Here is a 22,045-nt window from a genome sequence, read left to right on the forward strand (position 1 = left end):
GGAGAATGGAAGGGAGAGAAGCCTTCAGGGCGAAACAGGTGGCACATCTACGCCCTCGTGTCCACTCTGTCATGCAGCAGTGGTTTCGTTTATGGGATATAACCATGTAGCTAATTTTGGGGTACTTTTACTTGAGTTTTCTTTATTGAGCATGTATTTTAAATACAATTTTAATGCAATTTTAAAAAATACTTAAGTAATCTCCACACCCAATGTGGGGCTCAGACTCACGACACCAAGATCAAGAGTTGCACGCTCTTCTGACTGAGTCAGCCAGATGCCCTAGTGTGAATGCAATTTTAAAATTGAGGGAAAACTCCTTACTTTTAAGCTATTTATTAAGGTCCAAAAAACCTCTGCCCTTCTTTTTTTCCTTTTTATGGTTGTTCTTTCCTAGGTTTTGAAAACATATTAAGTTTAAGTGCCCTTTGGCAGTTGATAGAACTGTTACCACTTTAATTCACTTTTTTAAAAAAAAGATTTGAGAGAGAGAGCACAAGAGGGGGGAGGGTCAGAGGGAACAGCAGACTCCCTGCTGAGTGACCTGAGCCAAAGGCAGACAGACGCTTAACCAACGGAGCCACCCAGGCCTAGGCGTCCCTGATTCATTTCTTCCTTCATAATTTCTGGAATGACACGTGTCCACATATGGTGGGGTTGGAATAAGGATGACTAGATAGTTCATATTTTCAGTTATAAATGTGACCACAATTGAAAATGAGAGTATTGGTGCCCACAACATTTCACGTTTTTCAATGAAATCCATGCTTAGGATGATCAAAAAGCAGAAAATGATATGGCAATGAAACGGGCAGCTTTGCTGGAGAAGCGACTGCGGAGGGAGAAAGAGACTCAGCTTCGGAAACAGCAGCTGGAAGCAGAGATGGAACATAAGAAAGAGGAAACGAGGTAAAGGCTACAGCTGGGCCGGCCCCGGATCTGAGCGCCGGGGGTGCGCGGCCGGGCTGTGCTTTCTCAGGGGTGCTTAACAGCTTGTTCAGACGTTTGCAACGTGTATGGAGACAACTGAATTAATGCTGATTTCTGGTGCATTCTACAAGTTAACTTTCCCAAAGTATTGGTCGCTTGTACATTTTAAAGGCATTTTAAAGTAACGTTCTTCAGAAACATTAATTTTAAATAACTTCACTGGTTTTTACACACGTATTTTTTAAAAGCAGTCAAACCATTTTTTCCCAAGGTACTGAAATGTAATAATTCTCTCTCTTTGATCAAAGCCATACTCCCCAGTGTCTGGTTTCTTTAGTGTGCAGAATAAGAAATGCAACCATTTGGTTTCTTAGGCGTAAAACTGAGGAAGAGCGTCAGAAGAAGGAAGATGAGAGAGCACGCAGAGAATTTATCAGACAGGAGTATATGAGGCGAAAACAACTGAAACTAATGGAAGACATGGATACAGTAATTAAACCCCGTCCTCAAATAGCAAAACAAAAAAAACAGCGCCCAAAATCTATTCACAGAGATCATATCGAGTCTCCCAAAACACCAATAAAAGGTCCTCCAGGTAACACAGCTTATTATGAAGAGTCTGTTCATAAAAAAAACACCAGCCTGGTTTGTCGTACTAACTGGACTGTGCTTTGGTATGCTAAATTGGGTACACGATTTGAGATGATGCATGCTCCTAATTTGGAAAACCAAAATGAGCAAATGTCGTTTTTTTTTTTTTAAGTGTGTTATGTGTGCATGCATATATTAGTAGAGCCGTGTGAGGGCTAACACAGCCAGTATATATACTAACCTAGCAGGGAGCTCTGCCCTCAGATGTAATCGCTCTGAATTGTTCATACCCTTTCCATACTTATCCATTTAAGGGTAAACATTGTGTGCATGGAAATACATAAACATATTGGTCAAATAAGGAATATAAAAGCAAGAGTTCATGAGTCCTTCCTTTAAGACAAGAAATGGCCAAACGTCCAGATCTATAATTTTTGGAGTTGAGAGAATGTATCCTAAAATTCACACATACTCACTTTTTTAAAAAATATAAATTTTATTAAAACTAAACCCCATGGAAGATTTTAGAAAATTCCTATAGTTACTCCAAAATTGAGGAAAAATAACAACATAACATTGACTGTTTAAAGAGAACTCTGCCTTTTCTAGCCAACAAAATTTTTTGATACCTAGTACTGGCTAAATTAATTAGTAAATTAATTTCCCATGTAGGAATCAGATATTCCTAAGTATATTTTATTCTTTTTGTTAACTTTTTTCTTACAGTTACAATATCAATGTCTCATATTATCACTTTCCTTTTGGAATAAATCCTAACAGCAGTTAGTTTTATTATTTCTTAAAAGTAGTTACACTGCTAATTTTAAATAAATTGTGCATATATGCATGCAAGCATATTATGTGTTTAGATTAAAAGTAAAAAAAAAAAAACACGGAAGCTCAGTTTTCATATGCTGGTGTTATCTAATGAACAGACTCTTTTCTAGTTGCTCCTTTTAAATTTCTAATTTTGTTTTTATTCAGGATCACGAATTTATCGTGTTTTTTCAGTCTCTAGCCTTTCTTTGGCATCACTGAACACAGGTGATAACGAGAGTGTGCATTCAGGCAAGAGGACACCAAGGTAAATCCATAATGTGAACATTTTTCACAGAAAAGAATGTTTCCAACAATTATGTTGTATTTTATAATGAATGAATCATAACACAAATTTTTATAGTTTTGCTAACTGGGACTGTTTGTGTTTCTGTTAAAAGAAATTTACGTATAAAGAGGCTATTCATATTTAGTTTTTTATCTTTTAGGATTTTAGGGTTCCTGACATTGATAAGATACTTTTCATAAACTATAAAACATTAACAGTAATTGCTGATACAGTTGTGGTAAAATCATAGTGTGCACAAATAGCACATTGGTTATATAAGTGTCAGCCTCTCTACTTTTCCCCCCCTAGAATAATTCCCAAGTAGGCTAACTTGGGAAAGATCCCTTTTGTACTGTCTCTGTGTAGATTAGAAACTGAAAGTCCTATTTCATTACATCACACTATAACACCCATATAGAAAGAGAATGTTTGTAGTGACAGGCATGAGTTTTGAGTTCTGATCTTTGTATCACCATCCTGTTGCAGTAATTGCCAGTTTTCATGTGGAAAAACATTCATCCTCTCAGTGAGCAAGGACGTATGGAGTGCCTGTTGCGTCGAGGCACTTGGATGTTTAACTTGAATAAGGCAGTTACACCATCTTCTGATTTTTAAGCTTCTAGCTCTGTTTTGGTTGGTACTTTCACATGTACCCCTTCTGACCCCCAAATATTCTTCTGTTTGAGACATAAAAAATGTTTTATTTACCATTTAGATCCGAGTCTGTAGAAGGCTTCTTGTCTCCAAGTCGTTGTGGCAGTCGAAACGGGGAGAAGGACTGGGAAAATGCATCAACAACTTCTTCGGTGGCTTCTGGAACAGAATACACAGGTCAGGGTCTGTATTTTTAGAGAGACATTTTAATTTAACACAGTCATGAGAACAAATACAGGCTATCCTAACGAAAGTTTCATGGGCTCTTCTCTCAGTCTAGACACGGGGGAGGTCTGATCAAGAACACGGAGTGCAGATGGTCCCTTTCAGGGAGGGCAGTTTCAGTGATACGGTTGCACTTAGGGAGGTAGTTGACTTGTCCCAGATGAATTGAGATCAATTTCTAAACAAAAGTAGCAGTACCACTTAACACCCCATCCCTCTGCTACTTTCTTTAAGATGCTGACCATACCTGTGTTGTGGTTTGGGTCTGAAGAAGTTTTAGAGAGGTTCTGTCAGGAATACATAGGTCCTGAGTACTGAGAAAAGGCTAGAATCCACAAAGGCCCCTCTAACATTGGGATTTCAGGTATCTAGAGTTGTGCTTCTTTAAAATGTATTAAGCTGGGCGGGGGGGGGGGACACCTGGCAGGCTCTATTAGTGGAGCGTGCAACTCAATCTAGGGGTGGTTTGACCCCCACGTTGGGCACAGAGCCTACTAAAAAAAACAACAACAAAGATAAGAGGACTGCATTGGATCTGGGAAGGCATCCAGCCTCACATCAGATCCTCTTCCAGCCTTTGTCTGGGTGGGCATTACTGAAATAAAAGCAAATTGCAGAATAGAATGTAAGACACTTGTAAAGAAATGAAGCAGGAGAGAAAATGAGAAGGGATGTGAGCAGCCACTGGGATCTAAAGTGGGGGGGGGCACAGGAGAGCATGTAGGTGGGAGCAGGGGGCAGTGGAGACTGCCTCCGACCTCATGTGACCTACGGAGGCCTGAGGAGTTTAGAACTTGCTAACTTCCCATGTGTACTTTACTCCGCCTGTAGCCAGTTGGATAGCCTTTAATGCTGGGGACTGGATGGTATTTCCTTGTTTTTCCCTCTGCTTCTCCATATAAGTTCACTTAACAAGCATCTGTGCCAGGCACTGTCTCAAACCTAGAGCTCCAGAGTCGCAGCGGTGTGCTAGACCAGCTCCGACCCTAGGGCTCTTGAAACTGTTAAACTTCCAGGAATTATGCAAATTGCAGAGCCATTGGTAGCTCACTACTAGCCACAGTGGGAGTGATTTAGATCACAGAAAGAGGTAAATGCTGCCAATCAGGGCCAGTTTTCCCCCCAGAAAACTGGTTTCTCAGCTCACTATGGAGGGTAAGGACAGTCCTTGCAGTCCTTCCAGGACGGCGTTCGGTTAGTACAAAGTAGAGTCTGTACTGTCTACCTTCACAGTAGGAGTGTTCCAGCAAAATGGCGGAAGGTGCTTCCGGTGCTTTGCAGACCGAGGAGTAGAACTGGTTAAAGGAGAAAACAAATGGTTAAAAAAACTCAGATATGTGGATGAAGAAATAGATGAAGCTTTTTCTTGTCTTTTTAAAAGCTATAATTACTCATGGGCCCATTCTGCTTTAAGTTCACCAGTAACCTTAGCAGACTTGAGAAAGAAGGTGAAGCAGACAGTGTGGCAATTATGACACCGTCTGATTTCCAGCACTACTGTCTCTGAGCATCCGTGGGAACACCCTTAAGATGTATCCCTGTGCAGATTTTGACTTTTTCCTCAATATAGGAACAATTATATCATTTAAACATAGTAGTATTTCTGACTTAGGAATGGTATTTTTATTTTGCTGCTAAATTCTTACCACAGGACCAAAGCTCTACAAAGAACCCAGTGCAAAATCCAATAAGCACATAATACAAAATGCTTTAGCTCATTGCTGTTTGGCTGGAAAAGTAAATGAAGGTCAGAAGAAAAAAATACTGGAGGTAAGCATGTTTGCATGAAAATTAAATTTGACAACATTCTAAAATTGTAGGGGTCTTCTCTGCTACCAATTCAAGAGAAAATACCCTGCATCTCCTCCTAGGAATTCAACAATATATAAACTTTCAAATAGGGTTTTAGAAGACTACGGACTTAAGACTAAGATAGACTTAGATAATAATATAAAATTATAGGTTCTTTTCTTGCCCAGAGCTACTTGTTTATAACGTAATTTTCCTTTTTTAAAATGAGGCTGTATTGCAAAGTTGAAAATCAGTGCCTGGTTTGTTAATGGTTGGTTGACTAACATCCAGATTTAGCAGATATTTCATCCTGCACGATGATAATATCCACACAGAGCCAACAAAACCTCAGAAGTGAAGTGTCGCATACATTGTTAATTAAAGCATACTTTCACAATACACATTTTATTTTGGTTCTTCAGAATTTATATTTGAAATCATGTCATAATATTTGACCAAGATTGGTTTACACCTATTATGTAAATTTTATACAGTGAAATGTTTAAGAGTTTTTATTGTTTTTTGTTTTTTGTTTTTTATTCTGAAGGAAATGGAGAAGTCAGATGCCAACAACTTTTTAATCTTGTTCCGGGATTCAGGCTGCCAATTCAGGTCTTTGTATACTTACTGCCCAGAAACTGAAGAAATTAATAAATTGACTGGGATAGGCCCTAAATCTATCACTAAAAAAATGATTGAGGGACTTTACAAATATAATTCTGACAGGAAACAGTTTAGCCACATACCTGCTAAAACTTTATCTGCCAGTGTTGATGCGATTACCATTCATAGTCATTTATGGCAGACCAAGAGACCAGTAACACCCAAAAAACTTCTACCCACTAAAGCATAGGAGTTGGGAAATACTTGCTTCAGAACATTCGTGGTAAATTTGCACTTCATCTTTCCTGCCTATAGAAAATCTTTCTAATTGCCAACAAGACTTTTATTAATTGAAACTGAACATTAAGCTCTGTTGTCATGAACAACTGGAATGTAAGCCACAGTATTTTGGAGTGCAGAAGATTCTCACCTAGGTGGTAAGTCCAAGTGATGAAGGAAACATTCTGATTTGCAAATGGAGATTTTTGTCGTCGGGTTCACCTGCTTGATCTTAGACACATTGAAGCACTGAATTCTCATGGACACTAGTTGGACTTATGGTTGAAATACAGCTAAGATTACAAATTAGGTGTTTTATTTGTTCTTTTTTTTTTTTTTAACTTTTTAATGTACATGGTTGTCTTCAGATGGTTTATTTTGCTGTTTTTCTCTCCTGGGGGTTTATTCTGAGATACCTTTGTATTTTGTTTCATGTGAAGACCACGAGTGTAGGAAATGCGCCTTCAGAGGTAACTTGCACCTTTCTTATGATGCTAAGAGAAACACTAGTGTTTAGTTTTACAATAACCCTCATGTTTTAATGGTATTAGAGCATTTGCAAGAATTATTCTAAGTATTTACAATTCTGTATTTATTATTCACTCAAGTATTAACATTTCTCTATTAAATAAGAGGAGGTATTGTAAAGAGCTGCTAGTAGGTTCGCTTTAAACCACATGAGCTTAACCAAGAATATAAGAAGTTGCTGATTAAATCAGTGCTGTTTTTACACCACTTCTGGCCAACTCAGAGTAATTTAGATTGTTCTTTTAACAAAAAAGGCTTTCTATCTCTTTTAAAGTAAGTCACTTTATAAGCTGGCAGGAGTGAAGGACACTTTGAGAGTGGTCTTTCAGTCTGAAGATGTAAGACTTCCTGCCACATGGTCTCAAGAGGTCTTTACATTATATTTATAACTGATATAAAAGTTATATTTAGAATTTTTAAACATGTACAAAGGGCTACATTTTAATTTTAAAATAGCTTCACATTATTTTACTTATATTGAGTTTTTCTTTTTTTATCCTTTTCAAGTGGAACAGCTTAGATTAAAGTACACACTTGAAATCTTCTCTACATGATCTTTGTTCCTTTAACAGTGTATACCAGAGGGTTAGTTGGGGAAAAACTTCATTCTCAGGAAAAGACTTGAATGATTATGTGACCCTGTTATGTTTCAGTGTTGTGACAACTGTGTAAACGTAGAGGGGAGAGACAGTATTGTTTCATAAATGAGATGCGGGGTTGGTTTTCTTTTGTGGGAAGTAGAGACTAAAATATATACATTTCTCTAACTGAGTTGTTTAGAGAAATAACTAATATCTCATATGATGTATTTACTTATTTTAAAAGAGAATAGGAATGAGATGTCCCTGAACTGTACTTTTCTATTATTATAAGGCCTTTAGGCATCAGTGCATCTGGGTTATCAACATTTTCTCAAATGCTGTCAATATTTTACTGTAATTTATGTTCTTATATTTATGTATATTTGTTAAAACTGTAAAAAAAAATTTCACAGATTTTTTTTCCAATACCTGTGCAAGATATATGTGTAGCTCAAAACTATTTGTGATCTGCTGTTTGCATGTAAGAGACCAGGATATGTGACTCTTATATTTTAAGTGTATACATATTGTGTATATAATATATGAATATTAAGAATGGGGACTTGCACATTTTACCTTTCAGACAACAGTTTCTATCACAGAAGGAAATGACTGTCAGATACATGTTTAGATTAAGCCTTTAAAAAAATAGTAAATCTAATCAAAATATGGTAAATAGTCAAAAGGAGAATAAGCACTTTACATTACTAAATTTGTTCTTTTCAATCAAATTTCCCTTATCGAATCAGCCTTCTTTGTGATATTACTTGGCCATTAATTTTTTTTAAATTGGATGCCAGTCAGTGGAGGAACTATTTAAAGCTAAGACCACCCTTTCTTAAATTTGTGTGTGTCCAACAATGAATGTCCATAATGTCTAAAGGTAGAATGTGAACATTGCCACGAAAGTTCATTCCTCAGTATATTTTATCAATATAGAAGGAATATGGATATATTTCATTAAGTCTGCAGATTTTTTTTATTATGGTGCAGCTTTTTAAAAAAATTATGTTTTAAAAATTCTACAAATGAAAATTATGGCATTTCATAAAGTCTGGAGATCTCCATCAACCTTATTGAAACACACTGGTGCTTTCATCGTTAGAGGTCAAATTATGATGATGATTCAGTTAAGTTTGCCGATCACTTGTCGTGGTTTCCAGTGCAGCCTGTCAAATTCTATTTGACGCAGCTTTGGAAAGCTTTTAATTCCTCTTGACTTTTCAGTTTTGTTTTAGAATGACTGTTACAGTTTTTATTTGGCTGTTTAAAGCCAAATTCAGCTTTTTAATTATGGTTTCATGGACACTGTTGGGCAATGTCCAGTGTATGATGTGCTTACTGTCCACTCTAGAGCATTGCTTACAGGTTTTTTAAAGATGCTGTGCTGTAAAATACTGTCATATTTGCTATTTCCTGGTACAGTGTAGTTTTTCCCCTTTCATTTGAATAAAAGCATGGCACCAAATGACTCCTTTTCTGTTTCTTGAATTAAGTGTGTTTTTTCCCTAATACTTGAACTTGGGTGAACTCATCATACAGTTTTCCTGCCTCTTAACCTGTGTTTAAATATAACAGTTTGAATATTCACAAGAGGCAACTTTTGATAGTAGTAGACATCATCTGAATACTGACTTAGACTTCTTAACATTGCCTTAACTTTCTATGCTTAGCTCAGACTGTCTACATAGTGGTGTATAAGTGTTTGTGCTCATGATACATTCATTCTGTCCATGTTAAATCCCTTTCTTTTGGTGAATGATTAAAAGGTGCCAGAATTAACACTTTATACCTTTGAAATTGGCGAATGAACGTACTGATCTACAGTAGCCAAAACAGTTCTTGATTTACTGTTTCACTTTGATTTTGCAGATTATATTCATTCAGTCCAGAGCAGTTAAGATCTAATAACAAAACAGCAAAATCTTCATACACAATTACATACCTGAAGAAGTACCTGCTGTTGCTAAATATAAGGGTGGTTCTCTACCTTTAAATCCTCTGATGGGGTACCCCAGCTTCGAGCAGAGCTGTACTTCATGGTATTTTATAGTGCTGTAATTTTCAGAGATAAAAATATTTCACCGTAAGACTCATGCAGCATTAGAGAAGTCTACACAAACCATGGTACCCTAGAGCCCACTCACCATTTGAGAGTGTGTTCCCTGATCTGGCTACTTGGTAGTTCTCAAGTAGGCAGGGGGAGGGATGCTTTCTGGGTGGCTCAGTCAGCTAAGTGTCTGCCTTTGGCTCGGGTCATGGTCCCAGGGTCCTGCATCAACTCCTTGCTTATCAGGGAGCCTGCTTTTCCCCGCTTATGCTGTGTTGCTGTCTGACAAATAAAATCTTAAATAAAAAAAAAAACAAAACTAGGCAGAGGAAAATGTTCTGTAGTGAATAGGAACATTTTTATTTTGTAAGCTTGCACACGGAGAAATAATAAAGAATAACATCCAGCGAAAGAAATGTAATACTCTGACCTAGGAATCAGGCATTGGAAAAACACATCTAGAAAATGAGTGTGAAGTTTGCTTATCCCTCAGAAGTGTTATCGATGCTTAAAATATAGATCTTATCTAGGGCACCTGGGTGGCTCAATCGGTTAAACATCCGACTCTTGGTTTCGAGTCAGGTTCTGATCTCAGGGTCATGAGACCGAGCCTGGTGTCAGGCTCTGCGCTCAGCGTGGAGTCTGCTTGTCCCTCTGCCACTCCCCCTGCTCATGAGCTCACTCTAAATAAAATCTTTAAGAAATATATAGAGATCTGTATCTCCTTAAATGGCAGTTTTGCTTTTAAAAGAAACAATTCTGTATCATTTGTCTGGGTTGGTACTTCCCAGCCGCTCTTCACATAAGGCTATCTAGAATCTAGTTTCGGGCATCTCCTTTTGGCATCTGGGGGTACAGGCCTTCTAGCACCTCGGTATTCCAAGTCCAGATGCGCAGACAGCGAGAAGTAGTCTGTGCATGTGTTTAATGTCACTGTGGTGTCTAACTCAAGTTACCTCTATCCACAGTGGCTTCTAGTTAGGTCAGAAAAAGAAAAAAAACGAGTTCTTTCACTTCCCATTGGAGAAGATAAAAGCAAACAAGTTAAAAAAAAAAAAAAAAAAGTTTTAAGACCCGCTCAGGCTTTTGTTCTTTTAACATGGTAGGCACAGCCACCGTGGTACTTAAAATACGGATGTCTCCTTCTGCTCGACCTCTGTCTGTTGTTCTAGGTGGCCGACTTGTTCCTTCAGTAGCACCTGTCGGCGTTAGCAGCACGCCAGGGCAAGAAGACATGCAGGACAGCGCGCGTGTGGGCAGCGCCGCTAGTTCGCAATTCAGCTGCCGTGATTCCCGGCCCCACCCAGTCATTCATACTTCACGGTTTGCACGTTTATGTGCGAAAGGAACTGTGGCTGTCAACCCTCAAGTAGTAGAAACCCTTCACTTTAATAAACTGCTTTATGCTATCAAAGTACTTCTTTTCTTTCTGTCTGCGAAGAGATACGGAGACCTCCGTTTCACAGATGGGGATGATTAAGCCTCACGGGTCAGCCGCGGCCAAGGCACGAAGCTAGTACGCGGCAGCATCGCGGCCAGAGTCAAAACCTGACTCCACGTCCCCTTCGCTGTGCCTCACAGTGCACGTCTTCCACTGCTGTGGCTGTTGTGGAATAAAACTGCCTGAGGTCTGGTCATTGTACTAGTTGGTAACACACTCACCATCGATGGACAACTGAGAACTTGTCGTTGAAGTGGATTTTGTTCTCTTGCCTGATAATTGTAACCAGCATCAACACAACAATGGCTAAGATCAGACTCGTGGGTCCCCATACTTGTAAACATCTAGAGTCCTAAGAGAAGAGGAATGGAGAAAGTACAGATGTGGTAGAAAGAAATGAATTCTGCTAACGGGTTGATCACATTTACCCAGGAAACAGTAATTAGGTGCAAGAGACTAGGTCACAAAGACTCGGGGGCTCTTTTATCAAGGAGCCCCCCCGTCTTGAGGCGGATGCGGTTAGACCTTTACAAGCATCTGATAAACTCTACTCTCTAACAGAGATGTGGGCCCGAAGCACGGGGCACATGACCCCTGATGAACAGCTAAGAGGTTGTTAAGCGTGCTCACGCTTACCCAAACTGACTTTATAAAGAACGTAAGACTGTGTTACATCGTCAGCCAATAAGGGGCCCATCCTAGTTTTCTTCAGACTTGAGTTTGGAATTGCAGAGACATCGTTCTGGTGAGAGAGCGTCAAAGGTCTACTTTACAGGATCGTCGACATCTGACAAAGCTAGCTGACTGTACACTGTCCTCTTCCCTTTCGTACCACGTAGAGAAAAGCCAAGTTTGCAGTCTCATCAGAGGGCTGCCGTGGAACACGTGGGAGGACCACGGATACATCTGTGCTTATTAGGCAGGTCATGCTTGGATTCTTTCTCCTGACATTCGGTACCTAAATACAGTAGGTATTCAAAAATGATCTGTCAAATGAATAAGTGTAAGGAGGACTGCTTAGTCCAGATTCGAAGTCACACCCAAAACTTCATGTTCTGCTAGGCCACCACTGATTCCTACTGTAGATATTTTTGCGCTAAGAATATAAGCCCCACATTGAGTTACCTGGTCTGACTCCCTGTGCTTTACACAGACCATCCCCCTGGGGCCCAGGTGCAGCTTGAAAATTCAGACCATCAGTGACGGTGGTGCAGTGGTGGTCCGATTCCCCCACCTTCTCTTCTAGCTCCTCGTGGGCCCCCCACCCCCAAATCCTGGGCCAGTCCCAAGGCTCAGTTCTTCATGCCCTGCTCAACCTCTGCCTCCCTTCTAAGGCAGCCTTCAATACCAGCTCTGAGTGGGCCCTCTGCACAGAGCCTCCATCTCCAGCCCAAAAGCCCCCTGCGTCCCCCACTCCCGCGCCTGACTGCCGTCTCGGCCTCTCACCTGGAAGGTCCACTGTTCCCAATGCAACCTGTTTTTTTCTTTTTTCTTAAAATTTTTATTTATTTGACAGAGAGCATGAGCAGGGGGAGCAGCAGGCAGAGGGAGAGGGAGAAGCAGACTCCCCGCTGAGCAAGGAGCCCGACTCCATCCCAGGACCCTGGAATCATGACCTGAGCTGAAAGCAGACACTTAACTGACTGAGCCACCCAGGCATCCCTCTTTCTTTTCTTTCTTTTTCTTTTTCTTTTTTTTAAGATTTTTCCCAACTCAACCAGTTTAAAAACCAAGTGTCAACCTCCTAGTAAAAGCAACTCCTTCCTGGTATAAACCTAGCTACCACGGCTGGAACCTTCACGGTCTTCTCTTATCCTTCCTCTTTCCAACATGGAGGGCACCTCCTTCTACCTGCACGACCACCAGATCCTGTCCGTGTTCACGCTTTCCAGCTGTCCCTCATCCTTACTGCCGCCAGCCTCGTGCCCAGGCGCCACCAGCCCCTGCTCAAACTGCCAGAGCTTCCAACTCGTGCTTCCCTAATTCCACTTCTCCCCCACAAACAGCACTGCCCGTTGGTACTTGATTTTCCTTAAGCACTGCATTCGCCGTGTCCCCCCCACTGGTCAAAAACTCCCCGGGGCCTTATCATGGCCGTGGAAAACTCAGACTCCTGAGCTCAGCATTTAAAGCCCTCACAGGGTTGCCGCAACTTGGTTTTTCAGCAACATCGGACCATCTGATAGCCGAATATCCAGCAGGCATACCAAAGCTCAGGAAAATTTGACGTTTCAAAATAACTCATCACAGTAATCATGAAAAAAATCAAACTATAAGGACTTTCTTAAATTTATTTTACAGTTCATTGTTTTTGTTTTCGGTTGCAGAGAGGATAGGGCTGTGGTGTTGTGGTGATCTGTAACCTTCTGGTGCCTGGGACCGCTTACTCCTGTCCTTCACGTGCCTCCTTCCTGTAACACAGACCTCTTCTTCAGAGAGGCTGACCTGCTTTGACCTTGCTAGAACGCAGGATATCACAATCGGCCTCACGCCAGATATTTGTACATCACGGCTCATTCTCTCCAATAATGTGTGAGCTGCTTGAGAGGAAGCGCTGTGTCCGTAATGTTGCCTCAGCAAAGGCTTGCCCCGTGGTAGCAAGGGGCTGTTTATACAGTCAGTCTGAATTGAAGGTGACCTTCGAAACTGGTTTCACTGATCTGTGCCAGAATCGCGGCAGCGCGTGTGGGGGGGGTCCCCATCAACCCACAGGGAACACTGCCGAATTCCTGCTGCAAATTACTGAAAATTCGCACTAACTTTCCCATAACCAACTTTCTGTAAGATCACTGAAAAGTAATTGCAAGTCCTAGTTTAGAAGCTTCTGTGGGCAGAATAATTACAAAGAGAAAAATGTTACTTCCTTTCCAAACAAATTCTGGGGCCATTTTTATATCGAGGGACTTCCCTACTGCCTTTTAAGTTTCTGATGGGTTGGTTCTGGCCTCGAAAAGAACCTCTGAGCAGTGGAAACCTGCAATGGAGGACAGATGGGAGCCTTACTTTCCTTGAAAGCCACACTCTTGCCCTCACCCTCCACTTCCATCCTAACTCCTCCCCCAGGCCTCCTACAGGCCAACAACCAAGTCTGGGGTACATCCCAAGACAATCACACAGCTGCGGGCCATGGGCTTTCGCACTGACTCAGCCCTCAGCAGTGTGGGCTGAAGCCCAAAGGCTCGTGGCTAACTCAGGTGCTGTCCTTTCCCAGCCACCCCACATTTAGCACCCGAAAGTTTCGGAAATGATCGAACATCTGAAACATTCTGCGAGGCCTCTGGCATCCAGGGTGGGGCCCCTTCCCTTGTGTGTGCCATCCCCTAGGTGGTGAGGCTGCAGGGCAGGGGGCAAGAACTGTCGTTACCTTCCTTAATCTACGGCTCCCTGCCTACCGACCCACCCACCCACACAGAGGGTCCCCTCTGGGGCTCAGGGGTTGTGGTCTACAGGAAACCTCATCTTGGCAACCAGTCAGTAATAGTGAATAAAACAGAAGACTCCCCATTCCCAATTCAGTACTTATCCAGAAGGGGTGTGGACACACAAGGACACATGGTTCTGTGAGGTTTTCCTCCCACTCAGGTCTCCATTACTGCTAACCTCCCTGTCGACTGCAACTGAACTGGTGGAATGCCACCTGTGTGCTTGTCAGCAGTTTGTCTGCAGCCTTGTCACCCTGTGAAATTCACTATCTGTGACACCAGGTCCAGTGAACTCAGGTTGTCCAAGACTTGAAAACCCCCCAGATGGGGATAATCTCTTTCTGGATTCCCACTGCAATTCCAAAACCATTTACCGATCACTCAATATGTGCAGAGAAAGCCTCATATCCTGGAGGGGAGGAGGGGCGGCGCAAGCAGGGGAGTCCGGCGGCAAGACAGGTGGAAAGGAGCAGTCCTCCACGATGCAGCCCTGGCCAGGAGCGCTGGGGGTGCAGGCGCAGAGCCCGTAGAGAAGGGAGGGTGTCTACTGGATGCCTGCTCACCCCCCACTCGGGGACAGGGCCTTCACTGCACTGAGGCTAATACGATCTTCACAACACCCAATCAGGTAGATACAATCACACCCATTTTAAGATGTGGACACTGGAGCCCAAGATCACACCGCTGTCAAGCTATAAAGCTGAATCAGAAGCCAGACTCCTGCCATTAATAATCTGACTAAAATTCTGTTCGTTCACTGACCACAAGCAGGCACAATCACATACAAGATACGTATTTAATAAACTCGACATCTGTACAGGGAGAACGGGGTTTTTAAAAAAATATATTTTTAACCTAATAGTGTTGGGAAAGTTGGATAGAAATCTAAAAAAAAAAAAAATTACACTTTGGGTGGATTAAAAAAGACGCTAGAAAATTATTTTTTAACAATAATACAGTTAAATGTTTTTAGATCATTAAAGAAAAAGTAACACTCTAAACTCTGGAATTGCTAAGACCGATAAACTTGACTATATGAAAATATGAAACTAAAAATAAAGGGAAAGAACCAAGAAGAAAGTCTGGAAGAATACTTGAATTGTATGGGACATATAAAAAAATACAGTAGATAAATGTATGAAGGACATGATTAGACATTCACGTAAGAAGAATTAAGTACGAAGACTTTCAATCTTATATTCAAAAAAATGTACATTAAAATGAGGAACCATTTTGACCTCATTACCTATTAAAGTGGAAAAAATATATCTTACTGATGAATATTTCTGACAAGATTGCATTGAACCCAAAAACTCTCATGATGCCAGACACTAGTCATTATAAGCATCTGTATCGAGCCACTTTCATAGCCCTTGACCTTCACAAGGGCATTTATAAGAAGAGCGTGAAAGAAAAAGTTCATAAGTGCAGTTATTTGTTACAAATTTCTATAACGGCAAAAAAATACTGGAGAAATCTGAAATGTTCAAAATCAAATTATTAGAAACATTAGAAATGTAAGTATTAGGCAACACAGAAAAATGTGGATTTAATGGCATTGAGACAGACTATGAAACTGTACATTTTAATTACTAAAGACTCTGAAACTGTTGTGTTAAAAAAAAATACGTAGAGAACCTCTGAAATGGAATGTGAAAAAAACAGAAAATCCAAGAATAATGGGATTACAAATAGATTCTGTCCTCCGGTTGGAAAGAAATTCACCGAAATGCTACATATGGCCGTGCCGCAGCGCCGGGACTGGGTGGACATACCTTATTCTATAGTCTACGATCTGCTTATATGGCCTTTATGATGAAAAAACCAAATATAATGTTCAAAATTTTTCCTAAAATGTTAAGATCATGTGTACAGGAAACTTAAAACTGGGGGAAGAAGCTGTAAGAGCTTACATATATAGCTCATAAAGGGACAGGAATAAAATAAACCCATTCCTAAACATTAGATATTTATTTATTAAGTGTCTCCTCTGTTCTCAGGCTTGTGCCAGTCATGGTGAGGGACAGAGAGAAGCTCTATGGGCAGGGCAAGGCTGACCCAAATAACAAAGTTGGTCCAGAGAGAGGATATCGGGGTCAGAGAAGGCTCTTGGGGGCGAGATGGGGAAAGCGGGAAGACCACCTCTGCTCTGCTCTGTTGGCACCTGTCAGAGGGTGCCAAGATTCTCGGGAAGCAGGATGAGTGTTCTAGTAGTTGACGTGGTTCTAATCCTGGGGTGAATCCCCCCCCCGAGGAGGAGAGGGAGCAGAATCGTAGAGTGGGCCTTCCTTGGTCACGGAAGGTTGGATAGAATCTATACAGCTCTGGCCTCTGAGGCTTCCTCCCATCCAGACAGGTTCACAAAGGCCCACGGGGCTCGGCTGTGGCACAGAGAATCCGCCATGTGCTCTGGGCCACACGCTTCCCTTGGTATGAGACCACAGCCCCAGGAAGCAAGAATCTCTGTGTTTTTAGTAAACAACCTACTTCTCTTTCTCCCTCAACGCCCTCCCTAGGCTTCCCTCTCGGTCCCTTGCCCCATTCTTCTTTTTCACCTGGCGGTTTCCTGGCTGTTCACCTCTAGCTTTCACAATCACTCATGTGCTCCGTGCCCCAGACTGACGTGTGCCCGAGGGGAAGTGAAGTCCAGAGGCATCGGGCCTGTCCCCGATCGCCCCCCGGGCTCTGGCAAGCAAGCACTGCCCCTGCTAGCCTTCTAGGGAAGGAGGCTGCAACCCCCTACCCCCCACCCCAGGATTGTGTGTCACTCATCAGACATGAGAAAAACTGCTCTGAATCTCCAGTAGCCCCCACAGGTTCCCACCGTCTGGGTGGGTCTTCAGAGGAAACTCAAGCCTGAGGGCTGGGATGCCCATGGACAGACGGGCCAGAAACCATTCATTACCCGGCCTCTCCTCCGGCGTGCCTGTCCGCCTCTTGTAATTGGCCGGGGGGAAACAATCTTGACAAGAATGGCCAGGACATGGGCATGCCCAACTCTCCTTAAGCTTTCCCACTCCCTGGGGATGCCCATGGACCACAGGGACCTCAAGCTAGAGTGACCTTATGACGCAGTTTGCCCAGAACAGTCCTCGTTTATGGCCCAAGCTAATTACCATAGATCCTCTCGCTCTCAGAAGTACCCCAGTTTGGATCATACATTATTTCATCACTCGACCTCGAACCAACAGGAAACAGAACACCTACATGCACAGGCCTGTCTGTGCTCGCTGAGCCCAGTGACTGGGACGGCATTCATAGAGTTCCCAAACACAGCCACCCTAGGCCCATCATCGACTCCTCTCTGCTGAGACCCACAATGTTACAATGATCTCTTGATCCTCACCCTTCTGTCCCCACTGCCAGGAATCTATTTCAGATGCCCCCAATCCCCCCACAAATAATTACAACAGCCTACTCTGGGTCTCCTTGGCCTGAGCCTCTACCCTGCCAAAGCCACAGTTCTGCCAGTGACCTTTTCAAAACTGATAGAGGTCACGCCCTCTGACAAATGTTCAGTGCTCTCCACCAGCTACAGAATGAAATCAAGATCGTGCTGGGATCTGCTCCCTGCTACCTTTCCTGCTTCCTCTCCTGCCACCTGCTTCCCACCCTGGGCTCTGGTCACACTGGGCCCACGTCCTGCTGCTCTAATTCAGCCTCCAGCTCCTCCCTGGACATGCACTCAATGGTCATCTCCTGGAAGGTCTTCTCTGATGTACTCTTCCCATAAGAAGTAACTGCTCTTTCCTCTAACCTCCAGAGGACTTTCGCCTTCATCAGTTTGACTTCTGGCACGCTGGCCGTCGTGTATGCTGCATCTGTGTCTGTCCCCCTGCCCCAACAGCGAGCCTCTAGGGTCAAGAATGGCCTCTCTCTCACAATGCCGGAAACACTGCCTGCCCCATGAAGGAGCTCATTGTTAAGGGAACTCAATCAAAACTGATAATCCGCCTCAAGTTCTCAACACCAGAGTGCCCAACGGGTCAGTCACTCATTCCTGGTGACAGCGTGGTGGGCTCTGGGCGGGCACACACACAGAAACATTGGTCCCAACACAGTATCTCCTGGGAGGGATGTCTGCTAAGAATTCGGACCCAGAACAAAAGCAAAAATTAACCATCAGGACCACACCCAAATAAAGAGCTTTGCACAGCAAAGGAAACCATCAACAAAGTGAAAAGGCGACCTACTGAACGGCGGAAGATATTTGCAAATGACACATCCCATAAGGAGTTAATATCCAAAATACACAAAGAACTTAGCTCAACACCAAAAAACCACAAATAATCCAATTTAGAGAATGGGCAGAGGACCTGAGTAGACATTTTTCCAAAGAAGACATACAGATGGCCAACAGACACATGAAAAGATGCTCAGCATCACTCATCATCAAGGAATTGCAAAATCAAAACCACCAGGAGGGATCACCTCACACCAGTGAGAACGGCTAGTATCAAAAAGACAAGAAATAACAAGTGTTGGCGAGGATGTGGTGGGAAGGGAACCTCTGTGCATCGTTAGCGGGAAGAGAAATAGGTGCAACCATTGTGGAAAACAGCATGGAGGTTCCTCAATAAAAACAGAAATACCATACATTTGGGGTATCTACCCAAAGAAAATGAAAACATTAATTAAAAAAAAATCTGCACCCCTATGTTCATTACAGAATTGTTTACAATAGCCAAGATATGGAAGCAACCTGTGCTCACTGATAGACAAAGGAAATGTGCATATATGTGCTCTCTCTCGATTCTATATATGCCCTAATTATATATATTATATCCATATAATATACATAATGGAATATTAATCAGCCATAAAAAAGGACCAAGATCCTGCCAAGCGAAATTTTCAGAGAAAAGCAAATGTCATTTGATTTCACTCATATATATAATCTAAAAACACCAAAATGAATAAGCAACAAAAATAGACAGAGAACTGGTGGTTGCCAGAGAGGAGGAGAGTTGGAGGGCGGGAAAAACAGGTGTAGGGGATTAAGAAGTACAAACTTCCAGTTATAAAACAAATTCAGGAATGAAAAGTACAGCCTAGGGAATATAGTCAATAATACTGTAACCATGGTGCATGGTACCATGCAGACGTTAACTATACTTACGGTGGTAAGCACTATGTAATATATAGAATTATCAAATCCCTATGTTATACACCTGAAACTAATATTGTATGTCAATACTTCAATATATAAAATTAAAAAAAAAAAAAGGATCTGGACCTAACTGGAGTCGCCCAGAATCCTTGCTGTAGAAACGGAGCACCAAAATAAAAGGCTTTTGCACAGCAAAGGAAACCATCAACAAAATGAAAAGGCAACCTACCAAATACCAGAAGAAAGGGTACCACTGGAGGAAGGGCAAGCTTTCTTTCACCCATCCTCTCAGGGGCCACGACCCCCTGCAAGGTCAGGCCTCGTTCCCATCCTTTCATGAATCCTCCCCTGACTCAGTCAGTAAGGGATCTCACCCTCCACTAAACTTCTGACTCCTCATTAAAAACAACTAAACTGCTGCTAAATTAGGTACCATCTTGAGTCATCTTCTGCCCTGAGTTTACATCTGTGTTTGACTTAATAGGTATATTGGACCAGATGAGAAGAGCTGGGATTAAATCCCAGGCGCTTCTCCTTTTCTGTCTGGATACGTCTTCCTCTTTAGCTTAAAACCTTCCCATGTGGCTCCAAGAGGACCTGATTCGGTCAGAAAAGCCACTCTTTGAGTTAGGACATTTAGCCTGGTGCTTCCGGAAGCTGACAGCTGGAGAGCTCTGGTGGCCAATTCCTGATTAGGAGGTAGGCCCCCAAGTGCGGGCTCCCCTATTCACCCCGACCCCGTTGTGCACCCCACAACAGAAACCCTTTTTTCTAGAGAACAGGTGAACCCGCTGCAGGCTGAGACAACCCTCCCCGCCCCCCCCCCAATAAAACCCTCAGCCGGGGTTCTAGCCCCTCACCTCTAATAAAACTAGAGAAAACAACAGCGCGGAGCCTGGGCAGGAGCCAAGTGAGGGATGCAAACAGACGGGGGCTCTCGGGCACCCGCCACCTCTTGCAACCTGACGTCAGACGGCTCCCAGTGGGAGGCAGGGCAGGTCTCCCAGCCGTAAGGACCTTTCCTCAAAGAACCCTCGAAGCCTCCTCGGCCGGCCGGGTCCCAGCCCTTCCCTGGGACCAGCCCCAAAACATAGGCCTCTACCCCAGGAGCCTGCCCCTCCCACACCACCCCCTCCTCCCTCACCTTCCTGCCCACCCATTTCCCTCGGTCTGGGTGGCAGGAAGGGAGGTGCTGGGCACCGGCCGTGAAGAGCAACCCCCCCACCCCTCGCTCAGAGCTCCCGCTGCCCGCACCCAGGCAGCGTCCCGCACAGGCCTCACGGCCCCGGCCATGCGTCCCCCCACCGAGCCCTGGATCCCCAGCCCGCGGACGGCGTCCTGGGACTACTCGGGGTCCGGCGACCTGGAGGAGCTGGAGCCATGCCCGGTCCGGAACCTGCCCTACGGCTACGCCTACGTGCCCGTGCTGTACCTGGCGGCCTTCGTGGTGGGCCTGCTGGGCAACTCCTTCGTGGTGTGGCTGCTGGCGGGGCGGCGCGGCCCGCGGCGGCTCGTGGACACCTTCGTGCTGCACCTGGCCGCCGCCGACCTGGGCCTCGTGCTCACGCTGCCGCTGTGGGCGGTGGCGGCGGCGCGCGGCGGCCGCTGGCCCTTCGGCGAGGGCCTCTGCAAGCTCAGCGGCTTCGCGCTGGCCGGCACGCGCTGCGCAGGCGCGCTGCTGCTGGCGGGCCTGAGCGTGGACCGCTACCTGGCCGTGGTGAAGCTGCTCGAGGCGCGGCTGCTGCGCACCCCGCGCTGCGCGTTGGCCGCCTGCTGCGGCGTGTGGGCGGCGGCGCTCCTGGCCGGCCTGCCGTCCCTGGCCTACCGGCGGCTGCAGCCCCTCCCCGGCGGCCGGGGCAGCCAGTGCGGCGAGGAGCCCTCCGACGCCTTCCAGGTACTGAGCCTGCTGCTGCTGCTGCTCACCTGCGTGCTGCCTCTGGGCGTCAGCCTGGTCTGCTACTGCCTCATCTCGCGCCGCCTGCGCCGGCCGCCGCGGCCGGGCCGGGCCCGCAGGAACTCGCTGCGCATCATCTTCGCCGTCGAGGGCGCGTTCGTGGGCTCCTGGCTGCCCTTCGGCGTCCTGCGGGCCGTCTTCCACCTGGCGCGTCTGGGGGCGCTGCCGCTGCCCTGCGGCCTGCTGCTGGCGCTGCGCTGGGGCCTCAGCATCGCCACCTGCCTGGCCTTCGTCAACAGCTGCGCCAACCCGCTCATCTACCTGCTGCTGGACCGCTCGTTCCGCGCCCGCGCCTGGCGCGAGGTCTGCGGGCGCTCTGATCGCCCCGGGCGCAGGGGCAGCTCGGCGTCCTCGCTCTCCAGGGACGACAGCTCCGTGTTCCGGAGCCCGCCGGGCAGCTCGGAGAGAGCCCGAACGGCGAACGCTGGCCCGGCCCTGCTGTAGCTGTCCCCGGGCCCCGCGGAGGTGGCGGCCCGCGAGCCGGCGGGGGAGGGAGGCCCGGGGGGGCGGCGTGGGGGAGACTCCCCACATATGCCTTCTCTGCTGCCCGCAGCCTGCTCGGCCGGCGCTGTCTGGACTCCCTCCTTCATTAGCTTTCTCGGAACCTCAGCGCTTTTGGAACTCCCGCCCCCAAACCAGCCTGCTGAGAACAGCTGTTCACTCAGCCCAGTGGGCAGGGGGGCTAATTTTCTCCAGTGCAATAAAGGTCGTATGAGATGGAGCAGACAGCAGTCTGGACACCCACAGTTTCGCCAAGTAGAAGAAAGGGAAGTGATTTCCT

The 22,045-nt window shown here is 44.8% G+C and overlaps 2 protein-coding genes and 1 long non-coding RNA gene across 8 annotated transcripts in view; 2 read left to right on the plus strand and 1 right to left on the minus strand.

The window, feature by feature from the left end:
• Positions 1–8,755, plus strand: part of CAMSAP2 (calmodulin regulated spectrin associated protein family member 2) — a 111,123-nt gene extending 102,368 nt beyond the window's left edge. For 4 of the 6 annotated variants that reach the window (XM_019794520.2, XM_034667000.1, XM_019794522.2 and 1 more), the window contains 6 exons: positions 773–909; positions 1,305–1,525; positions 2,506–2,605; positions 3,342–3,457; positions 5,157–5,275; positions 5,844–8,755. In XM_019794520.2, the coding sequence (XP_019650079.1) occupies positions 773–909; positions 1,305–1,525; positions 2,506–2,605; positions 3,342–3,457; positions 5,157–5,275; positions 5,844–6,149 (999 nt within the window). In that variant the 3' untranslated portion in view covers positions 6,150–8,755. The remainder of the gene's footprint in view (positions 1–772; positions 910–1,304; positions 1,526–2,505; positions 2,606–3,341; positions 3,458–5,156; positions 5,276–5,843) is intronic. The other 2 variants (XM_019794521.2, XM_002914610.4) reach the window with 1 other exon arrangement.
• Positions 4,769–9,574, minus strand: LOC105235520. The gene is made up of 3 exons (XR_004627335.1): positions 9,435–9,574; positions 9,233–9,342; positions 4,769–4,800 (listed from the first exon to the last, which is right to left on the minus strand). It is a non-coding gene; the product is annotated as an uncharacterized LOC105235520 (long non-coding RNA).
• A 10,906-nt stretch (positions 9,575–20,480) lies between these two features.
• Positions 20,481–21,757, plus strand: GPR25 (G protein-coupled receptor 25). The gene has a single exon (XM_034667001.1). The coding sequence runs from the start codon at positions 20,602–20,604 to the stop codon at positions 21,706–21,708; it is 1,107 nt and encodes a 368-aa protein (XP_034522892.1). The 5' UTR covers positions 20,481–20,601; the 3' UTR covers positions 21,709–21,757.
• The last annotated feature ends 288 nt before the right edge of the window (positions 21,758–22,045 follow it).

Source organism: Ailuropoda melanoleuca, chromosome 8 (assembly GCF_002007445.2).
Source record: "Ailuropoda melanoleuca isolate Jingjing chromosome 8, ASM200744v2, whole genome shotgun sequence".
Taxonomy (NCBI): domain Eukaryota; kingdom Metazoa; phylum Chordata; class Mammalia; order Carnivora; family Ursidae; genus Ailuropoda; species Ailuropoda melanoleuca.

Excerpts from the sequence above, each read along its gene's own strand:
- GPR25 (XM_034667001.1), top strand. The coding sequence starts at position 20,602 with ATGCGTCCCCCCACCGAGCCCTGGATCCCCAGCCCGCGGACGGCGTCC.